The sequence below is a fragment of the Osmerus mordax genome, chromosome 19 (assembly GCF_038355195.1).
Source record: "Osmerus mordax isolate fOsmMor3 chromosome 19, fOsmMor3.pri, whole genome shotgun sequence".
NCBI classification, from domain to species: Eukaryota; Metazoa; Chordata; class Actinopteri; order Osmeriformes; family Osmeridae; genus Osmerus; species Osmerus mordax.
Genome location: NC_090068.1, coordinates 8,644,994 through 8,655,205, shown reverse-complemented (window position 1 = coordinate 8,655,205; position 10,212 = coordinate 8,644,994). Strand labels below are relative to the sequence as shown.

The 10,212-nt window shown below is 42.9% G+C and overlaps 1 protein-coding gene across 1 annotated transcript; it reads left to right on the top strand.

The window, feature by feature from the left end:
- The first annotated feature begins 6,900 nt into the window (after positions 1-6,900).
- LOC136963252 (E3 ubiquitin-protein ligase RNF26-like) lies at positions 6,901-9,765 on the top strand. Its single transcript, XM_067257310.1, has 2 exons — positions 6,901-7,033; positions 7,438-9,765. Exon 2 carries the CDS (start codon positions 7,449-7,451, stop codon positions 8,844-8,846), a length of 1,398 nt encoding a protein of 465 aa, XP_067113411.1. The 5' UTR covers positions 6,901-7,033; positions 7,438-7,448; the 3' UTR covers positions 8,847-9,765.
- Positions 9,766-10,212: the final 447 nt, after the last annotated feature.

Sequence of the window (10,212 nt, the reverse complement as noted above, 5' to 3'; positions counted from 1 at the left end):
TCGCCGCACTTGGAATGGGAGCGAGCTTGTTTGATAGGACTGAGCTGCGCGAGGGCGGTATGGGGAGGAGGGGGAGAGGGGGAGTCGAGTTGCAGACAGAGCTCAGGCTGTCGTATAGCCTACTGTCTTTAAAAAGAGAATGGAAGCACATTTTTGGGTCTCCAAATTCCATCCTCACGTTTTTTTAAATTAAATTTGTCATCACAACATAATCAACAGAATATATTACAATTAAGTTAATGAGTTAGTCTTGGACGAAATTGTAGAATCTCATCATGTTGAAGGTGCTCAACCATTGCTGAAGGCACTAGTAAAGCTTAACAACAATAAACCTTTATTATGAACTGGCTATTAATCATGATGCCTATGTGTAGGAGCATATAATACTCAATATACCATCATATTTTCTCACCCTCATTATCTTAATGCAGTGCTCGCCATGGCTAATCTGATAATGTAATGCAAGTCAATAAATAAGCATGAATATTTGAATGTTGAAAGGAATTTGGAAATTACAATATCAACCTAGGGGCCTTTGTAACCACACTAGGTTTAGCACTCCAGTTCTGGGACTGGTGCATCTTCAAGCCATCTCAGCTTGTGGGTCGTTAACAACCTCTGCTGTTTTCATCACTCGACTGTCGCCTCCGCTAACAGCTGCAGGAGAGAGAGGCCACGGTGGAGCCTGCCACCCCAGCTGTCCTACAGACCCTGGTCTCCCTCCATACATCACAGCCTAGACCGGAGACACAGCGCAGGGGGAGATAGGGTTACAAGTGGAGGGAAAAAAACACCCATAGGGCTGAACTGGAGAATAGTCTTCCTTCTGAGGTGGTTCAAGCAAAACATGGAACAATAGATTTAAGCTGGGAACAATGTGTTCCGTTTTTGTTCTGTCTATCTGGTCAGAGGAACAATTCTTCTTCTCTGGTGTGTGTCTTCAGTGGCTGGTGTGTAGATTCGATTTTCCGCCTAATGTCCATCAAACGACAATATTAGGGGAACAATGTGACTGAGAAATATTATTAACAGGTAGCACAAGACACATCCTGGTTTTCGTCACCCAGTGTGATCTACAGTAAGTGTGTTTGTTCAGCTGCAGGGGAAAAACACTCACCACTGGACACAGGAACAAGAAGAACCAGCTACTGTGCTAACATTAGCTAGTGGACCATATCTGGGCCAGTGGATTTAAAGTGCAGTGCAAATGTGAAATGTGCAGTCTAGTCCCTTGAGGCCGAGGTGCAGTAAGGTCTATTCTACAGAGCAGAAAGGGACGAATTTGAGCAAATGAGAAAAATTCTTTGAAGTGGACCAAAGCTCACTCCTCATCCAAAATCCCCTCTGCCTTAGGACCGAGAGAGCAGGCAGGAAAGGTTCCTTCCACGCTGACATTTCTTTTTTTAATCTCAAATCCACTGGACCCTCTACCCTTTCAGACCACCTTTTCCCTCTGTCCTCTCCCCTCGTTCCCTCCTTCAGTTGTATCAGAGATTCCCATCTGTCTCTTGCACTGTCCTGTCAGTGGAGAGCAAACATGGAGGGAGGGGGTGACAGTGAGGATTTAATGGTCAAACACCATTAACACACAGAGAGATTGCTTTACGAGGAGACAGGTGTCAGTTTAGATGATCTGCACAGTCGTGTTAGTTTTCCAAGTTGACTTTTCCACAAATGACATGAAGTGAAGGACTGGAAAGACAAGTAATCCATGAACGTCGCATGAAATATATGGAAACTAAAGCTGATGATGACGTTGAAACGATGGGTGAAAAAATCGAGCAGAGACTTGGAATGTTTTTAAAGCAGAAATAAGACCTTAAACAATGTACTGATAAGATACAACCCAGTATTTTTCCGATATTCCATTTGATGAGGCATTCTGTATTTCATAACACAACACTATCAATTAATAACGGATGCAACCTACAATGCATGTGTGTGTTGTGGGATTAAAAACCCCGAGGAAGAACTCATAGCCTTTTCTTCATCACTGTTTGCTATGGTTACAGTTTGTACTCACCAAGGACAATCCAAACAAGGTTATCTACTTCCTTTAAAAAAAGGTTCAGTTGAGGGAACCAATGGCTCTCCACTCCCCAAATCTGCTTTAAGCTTTATGATCTTATCTCAGACCCCGTTTGGTTTTGGTTTGTTGGTGCCTGGATGACTGAGACCCCCCACAGCACGGTAGCAATCCAGCCTCAGGAATGTGGGTATTCTTCTGCTGACAAAGACATCTTCCTTGCCTACAGGCACCCGCAGGTCCCACCTGGATATTCATCCTATACCTGAGCTGGAAAAGATCCCTTGCTACAGAATGCTGGTGTGATGATATCTATTACTTAGTGAAGGAGAAGTCGAAATAAAAAAACACTTTTAACTTGTGAATTCATTTGTTATCGATTCTTTTTGAAAACACATGGTCAATGCGTATTTGATTGCAGTGGTGGTACCAGTGTGTTGTGATTTCATCCCCACATTTTTGTTTACTTTCGTTTCCCCATCACCTTATTGTTAGATTTGGCACGATGATACTGATACAAACACAACAGAGCTCATAGGCCAACAGCTGCTTGTAAACACGAATAGCTTCTGCCATACATTATCTGTCCATTGTTCCAGATCTGTGCTCCCCACAAATCCATCATCACCATCCCAACACCAGGTGGGGAGGAGCAAATTGCCCAGTATGGCGCACACAGGTTGCTGTACCATCACATGTAATGTAGGGCAGTGAGTGCAGAATGGAGGCTAGTGATTCAGAGCTAACGTGATTAGCCTTAGATACGTAGTTCTCCTCCTTGTAGCCTGGAGTGGGAGCTAATACACAAGCAGGTCTGGTTACACAGATTGGGAGCAGAGTGTGTCACCACAGGGGTGTCAGACTCGCTAGAGCCAGGAACGAAGAGGACATGCTAGAGTGGAGGACAATGTCAAGGTCCCTTTCACCCCCAACCACCCACCATCCATCTATCCCCAGCTCGGATAGTCAATAGGATGGTCATTTTGGAAGGTTGTGCTGAAGGTTTTTGGATTCAACGACCTTGTTCAATGCTCCTACACATTAGGGTAGAAATATATCGTAGAGGTATCTAATTTTCTCAATAATAACAGAAGTAAGGACAATATATTGTCTCCTGGTAAACACACAGCATGGCATTTACTCAGTCTACAATATAAATGTGTACATGTAATCTGCCACCACATTTTTTTTATTAAAAGAAAATTATTACAACAATCTTATAGGATCATCTTGGTAGTTTTAGATGGTTCTCTTAATCTAAATGCCCTACTGCAAATATATTTCCTAACTGGAGTTTTTCTCAGTTTATCACACAGGACTCTCATCTGAACAGAGGTAAACATAGCATGGAGGTGTGAAACTCAGCGTCGATTTCGACGTCAGCAGACAACTCGCCTCTGTAGCTCAAAACAGAGTTGGTTACCTAATATAGGGTAACCCAAGCACAACTAAGAACCTAACCCACAACTACTAATACATTCAGCAAAATTGTGTTCCCATATAATTCATTTTTTTAAGTAGCCAAATGTACTGCTTTCATTCTGAGACATTTCAAAGAGCCAGATGATAGGGTAATTACAAATAATTACAATCAGGAATACCTAATAGCCATACTTAATTATTTGAGGTGATTTATATGTTTAATTCTGATAATGTGATAATGGTACAGTTAATTCAAAAGGCACAGTTCGCATTAAAAATACAAAAATACATTTTCATTTCTGTGCAGTGCTTTTTCTTGAACTGGTATGTAATGCTTTTAACAGTAATATTCTGTCTGGGGTGACTAAATGATAACCATTTGTGGAGGTGATTTTCAGACAGGTGTATGAGGTGCCAGGGGCGATGGACAGCCACAACCTAGAGGTTTGCTCCTTTTAATTGAATTGAAGTCAGAGTCCATCGCTAATTTATAATGATCGTTGCCATTGACCTTCCTGTCCTCATTGGCTGGTTTTCCTGGCTCTGTATTATTGAAGTGGACCTTTTGAATCATTGAGCCATTTTTCTGTCTATGTGTGTGTGTGTGTGTGTGTGTGTGTGTGTGTATCTCTGTGTGTGAAGTAGAAAGGAAGTCTCTTGAGATTTGGGGGAGGGGTGGCTAGTGCCAGTAGTCCGTTCCGTTTCTCAGTAACAATGACTGGGCCTATGCTGAACATCTACGCTGACCCCTCACAGCTCTCGTTGCCATGGGAATCTCCCAGGACGCCATAATCAACTAATGAATCACTGAGGTGCTCAGACACATCTCGCCTGATTGGACGAATGGAGCAAGTGGGTGGGACCAAGGCACACTCTCAGACACAATACTGGGTGGGGTAGAACACAAGGGTGGGGCGAAAGAGGGACCCAGGTGGCCACTTGGTCTCAAATATAGTGCATTAAAATGGGATTCAGGGCACCTCTTAATCATAGTTATAGGCATGGGCACTTTACATTCATTTTTCTGTGATCATATTAAACCCTATCCTTGAACTAGCTGCTGTCATTTTTCTATTGCCAACACAGCGGTCAGAGACAGATTCTCAAGCTTTTAGGGAATTAAGCCAAAAATCTTTGGAATACAAAAATTATCAAACTGTCTAAACATATTTTTCTAGTGAACGATACATGGAACTTTTGTGTTCAATAAAAATCCAACCCTCAACAATAACAATACATCTGTAAACGGTATTTAATTACTGGTTGTCTACATGTGTTCAGTTGTTCCAGTTACATCTTTGTTTGGGGGCAGGCTGTGTATGTAAAAGGTATTTGCCTCAAGTCAGCCTTCAGGCAACTTTGACAGAGCAGTTAGAGTGCAAGGTCCCCAACCTCACTCACAGAACATGGCCAGCCAATTCAGCAGATTGTAGCCCTCAAGCCTGGCCTATGAGCATCGACCGAGAAAAGCAATTATGGCTCAGCTGTTGTTGTATGGGGACTTTTCACAGGCTGTCTCTCAGATCTCAAAATTGTTCAAGCACCAGAAAATATGTAACATGGTCATTCAGCGGTTAGGGTTACTCTTTACTTGGACGATTGGAAAGCATTTCACAAGTGTTTTGGATAATATTTACTGTAGTGTCCTAATGTTTTCATGGACATACAGTACATAAAAAATATCCTCCATGTCTTGACAGTTTAAACCCTTTAGTACTTTTCCTCAGCTCATACGACGTCCCAAAAAGTCTTGATATACAGTTGTCTTATTTCTTCCAATCCCCAACTAATGATGGAGTGCACTTCATACAGCATTCTGCCTTGCTGTGCTCGTCATAGTTTAGTAACTCGCAGCATTGGAACCATCCAATTGTGCAAGGACAAGTGTTGAATGCTCCGAAGGCCTGCAGTGGGTGGATAAGGGTGGGGATAGAATGGTCTGTGGTGAGAATGAGGCATAAGGTTTGTGGTTGTCTAATGCCATTTTTCCACAGTGGATCTGAAGGAGTACAGCAGCTGTGATAAGATGGGTAGGAAAAAGAAAAAAGTAAAGGAGCAGGAAAGTGAGAGAGTCCAGAGCAGCTGTCTAGAAAAGATCTGGTAAATACAAAAGACTATTAACCACTCGCGTTTTAAACCTCCTTGTTTTTTTTGCCCTGACAGGAATACCAACCGTGGCCTATTTGAGCTTTTAGGCTTAAAATTGAATAACATTTCTGAAGTGAATAATCTGATTAAATGGGTTGAGTTTTGTCAAGTTAACGATAACACCCCAAAAATACAGCATGGTAATAGTTATTTAATTGATAAAAATGGGCAGATCGAAACGGCCAAATATGTAGAGCCAACCTTGCTAAAGCATAACAGAAACTGAGAATATTGGGTTGCAGGTTCTTTAACTGTGAATATTGGGTTACATATCTTTTAACCTGGAGGGCAATCCACAACATACCATGATGTCACTTAAAGTGCAAAGGGGGCTTGATTTATCGTTCAGGTCATTTGAAAAGTAACACCATATCCAAGACTCAAAATGGAAGAAGATGCAGGAGAGAGTGTACACTGGTGCTGAACTAAATACTACAATAAAGAGAATGTGGCTGGTACAAAACCCCTCTTTCTTCCGAAGACACCAACACGCACACAGCTGGGATAAAGGAACATGACGGATGCTGTTTTCTCCCCAATTGGAAAAGTCCTATTTGGGGACCGTGATGATTTGATAAGGCCCATGGTTGACTGAGGCTGTTGGAGGAGACAGGGTGTGGGAGGAAGGGTAAAGCACTGCCATTTTATGGCACTTTCATTATAACTATCCTCAGGGCATGCTTACTAGTGAGATAAATCACACATTGCTAATGCTGTGTCCAAGGCTGAGAGATTTATGGAATCATAATAAGACGTCCATTAGCAAATGCTGTCGTCTATCCACACTGAATGGGCACATCTTCAAACATCTTTCACTGTATTTTAGCCTACATGTATTGATATAAAAGAAATGTTGGTACTCATTGAAATTATGTATGCTTAGATTATTCATATGTCACGTGTATTTGAATGACCTATTCCCCTAGAAGTTGATATGATGGGTATATACCCCACAGTACAAAAATATAGGAAGTTTCCTTATGCATCATCTCGAGCAGTGACAGAGAGAACAACAGGATAGGAGTTCAGGACAGTCTCGAGGTGCACGCGAATGGAAAAAAAGCAATTGCCATGGCACTCCAGGTATAAAGAAAGCAGTGAGATCTTACATAATCAATCAATTAATACAGTTTTACAATAAAACGTGTATTTACAAACAGTTGGCTACTGTTTCGTAAGGTTTCTTAGAAGTGATTATATCCATCGAGTGTCCCGAGTTTACAGATTTAAGATTTCTGAAATCGATTATTTCCTCTGGGTAGATGTATCCGCATCGACACGAATTCCTGTTGAGTGTTTACATGGCTAAAATGACAGCGGCTGTGGGATTAAACCCCCAGTTAACAAATCTAGTTGTTATTTCTGCCAAATGTTGTCATTCCAACCCCTGCGTTTTATATGTGCCAGTTGGTTAGCCAGTTAACTATGATATGTAAGGTGAGTTATGAATAGTAACATCTACTTTTACCTGCTTTTCGAAATAGCACTGTTAGCATAGCTGGCTACCAGTTTGCTAGCTAGCTAGTTGTCAGCAGACTGGGTGTGGTAGCTAAATAGTTAGCTAGGTAGCAGTTACAGTTAAGAAAAAATGATTCGTGTTGGTAACCAAAAGCAACATTCATAGTAAACATGTCCAGATATAGACGTTCGTTTCGACGTCAACAGCAAGTACCCACCAATGTCGCTTTCAAGCCGAGAGTATACCACTAGTGCCAGAGTAGCTAACTACTGTAGCTAGATAGTTGCCTAGTTTATAGCCAAGAGAGCTAGCATTTCAGTGTGACGTTCGTTATTACACCATTCATAGTTTTTTGATCATTTTGCATTTCTGTTTCCTCCAGGGAACACTAATATGGATGTAGTGAACCTAGTTTCCTGCGCCATTGGTAGATGCCTGGATACTTTATGCCTGTTATTGGATTTGATCATCTGGACAGTGAATTGGTTGGCCAGAGTTCTATCAAACATGGGGTCCTCTCTGCACAACCTACCAGTTGTGCTAAGTGGCACTACATTACTGGAATACTGGAACTTCGCCTTGTTCTCTTTCCTCACAGTGACAGAGGTGGTCACTAGCACAGCTCATGGAGCTCTTCATATACTGGAAGGCTGGATACAGACTTTAGGTGGGGTTGTTGAGAGCTTCAAAATGGTAGGTCACCTTTCGGCTCATGTTGTGTGGCGTGCCAAGGAGCTGCTACAACGAGGACTGATATCTGGGAACTTTGTTCTAAAACAGACATGCGAGGGCTTCTGCATTGCGTTCAGCCTGGTTTTCTATTTCGTTAACACCATCGTCAACATTGTCCTTATCGGTACGCAGAACTGTTTTTCTGCTGTCGTGGGGGCCTGGGAGGCAGTGTCAGGACCGCTGCATAAAGCCTTGGAGCTGGCCCTCACTCTGCTCACCTTCCTGTACAGCTGCCTAGTAGGCACCTCTGTGCTACTATGGACTCCCTTTCAGCTCGTTTTGGAGTTTCTGGGCTCGCTTGGCCATGTCTTCATCACAGTGTTTATGCTAAATATATATGGCTTGCTCCTGACAGCGGGTATCGTTGCTCTGACCTGGCTGTATCTAAACCCCCGGCTGCCTCGTCTTGCAGCCCAGCAATGTGTCCACTTTGTCAACACACTCCCGGGAATGAGGATTCTGCAGAGGGCTGCCTATAGACTCTACCTGATGGCTTTAGAGAGAGCCCAAGACCTGCATGATAACAACGCGGGAGCGCCGACAAGGGGACACAGGGTTCAGGCTGGGAACCAAAGGGGGAGAACAGCACAGCCTTCTGGGGGTGAGAGTGGAGGGGGACACCCCGTCTTGGACCCTAGACCCCCTGGTAGTTCCACAGACCATACAAATCTCCCTCACCCCTCGGAGCAAACTGGAAGAAACCACAGTGAGGTCGACGTGCCACAACTTCATCTCTCTAGCCGGCTGCACGAGACCAACTTCGACCTGGAGCATTCCTCGGCAGCCACAAGGAACACATTAAAGCAACTTTCGGGGGAGGACCCAGTCATCAGTGCTCCTCCCCCGGCAGACAGTCTCCTCAGCCTGCTCAAGGAGCATGAGGAGCGGAAGAAGTGCGTGATCTGTCAGGACCAAGCCAAGAACGTGCTGCTGCTTCCCTGCCGTCACCTGTGCCTGTGTCGCCACTGTTCTGCCATCTTACTGCAGCAGCCCCCCCAGCAGCACTGCTGCCCGCTCTGCCGACGAGGCATCACTCAGACCATGGATGTTTTTCTCTGAAAGACTTAACTGGGGTCAAGAGAGCCGAAGGGGGCAAAAGACTGGCAGCTTCGATACTACTATATACTAAGTTGAGAGTTACAAGGTGATCGTGTTTGGTCAAATCCCCATTGTTTCCTTTAGAGAACTGGATTGGGATCAGGAGTATGGTGATACCCTCATACAAGCAGATGTTCCACCATGTTGCTTTTACCTATGCAGCTGCCTAAAGTCTGCTTATAGCTGCATGGTATATGGACATGGCCCTTAACTCAGGATAGTGAGACTACTGATGGGGCTTGATTTCCCTGCCTTTGATTCAGCAGTCTCATATTCCTGGTGGACATCCTCTTGCTCATTTGTAACATTTGCACTAATGATATTGCACTGGCTAGTGGCTACAACGCTACTGTTCTGGCTTGTACTTGTACTTCAAATGTTGTATTGACTAGACTTTTACATATTTCCATGTTGAAGCTCATAAGAGCCCTGCGCATACTGCCATTCTGTCTGATGTGTGGATGAGTAATGAAATGCTTCGCCAGTCTCAATGATTATGGGTATTACAACTGTTACTAATAAGTTGAATCCCAACAAGACTAAATCCTTTACTAACACATTGAGCTATCATACCACTCTTGCGGGCAAAATGTTATAATCGCACAACGTAAGTGCTTATCATATCTTTTTGTACATTTTGTACCTATGAGTGTTTTGTAAGTCAGATATTAGGCTATGTGAATATTAAACGCCATTATTTGTCAAATTAAAATAAACATACTGTCATTCCTTGATGTAGGTATTGTACATATTTTGAAAAATGCATACATTATTTTACGGCTAAATAAATGAAGGAGCAATCAAAACTGATGTGTTGTATGGTAAGTGTTGGTGGATTTGAATGAACCATTGAAATGCCAAAGGGCCTAGAAGTAGTATTTATGGGAGATATATCTGCCAAGATGATGAATGTGCCATATACACAGTGACCCCCACAACATGCCAAGGAAATAAATATTCAAAACAATACAATTTTAAGTGTTCGGTAGTCATATTCCATATACAAGATTGAAGGGATTGGATGGGTAAAAGGGGTTTGGGTCGATCACTTTCCTTCTTTTAATTAGTAGTTGGATCCACAGCAGTAACATTCAGTGAGTGACTGTTAAAGAAAAGACAGTTATTTTGGGAGTGGTATACTTTTACATATTACATGTTACTCTGCCTAATGTACCTGTAACATAATGCACATTGGCTGCTTTGTAAATCAATTCAGGTGTGACCAAATTAAGTCCTCTCTACCATGTCCCTTTCATTACTGCTCCTGCACAAACAATAATACACCACTGGGGAATTAAATTGGGGCCATATGCTTTTCCTTATTCGG

Excerpts from the sequence above, each read along its gene's own strand:
- LOC136963252 (XM_067257310.1), top strand. The coding sequence starts at position 7,449 with ATGGATGTAGTGAACCTAGTTTCCTGCGCCATTGGTAGATGCCTGGAT.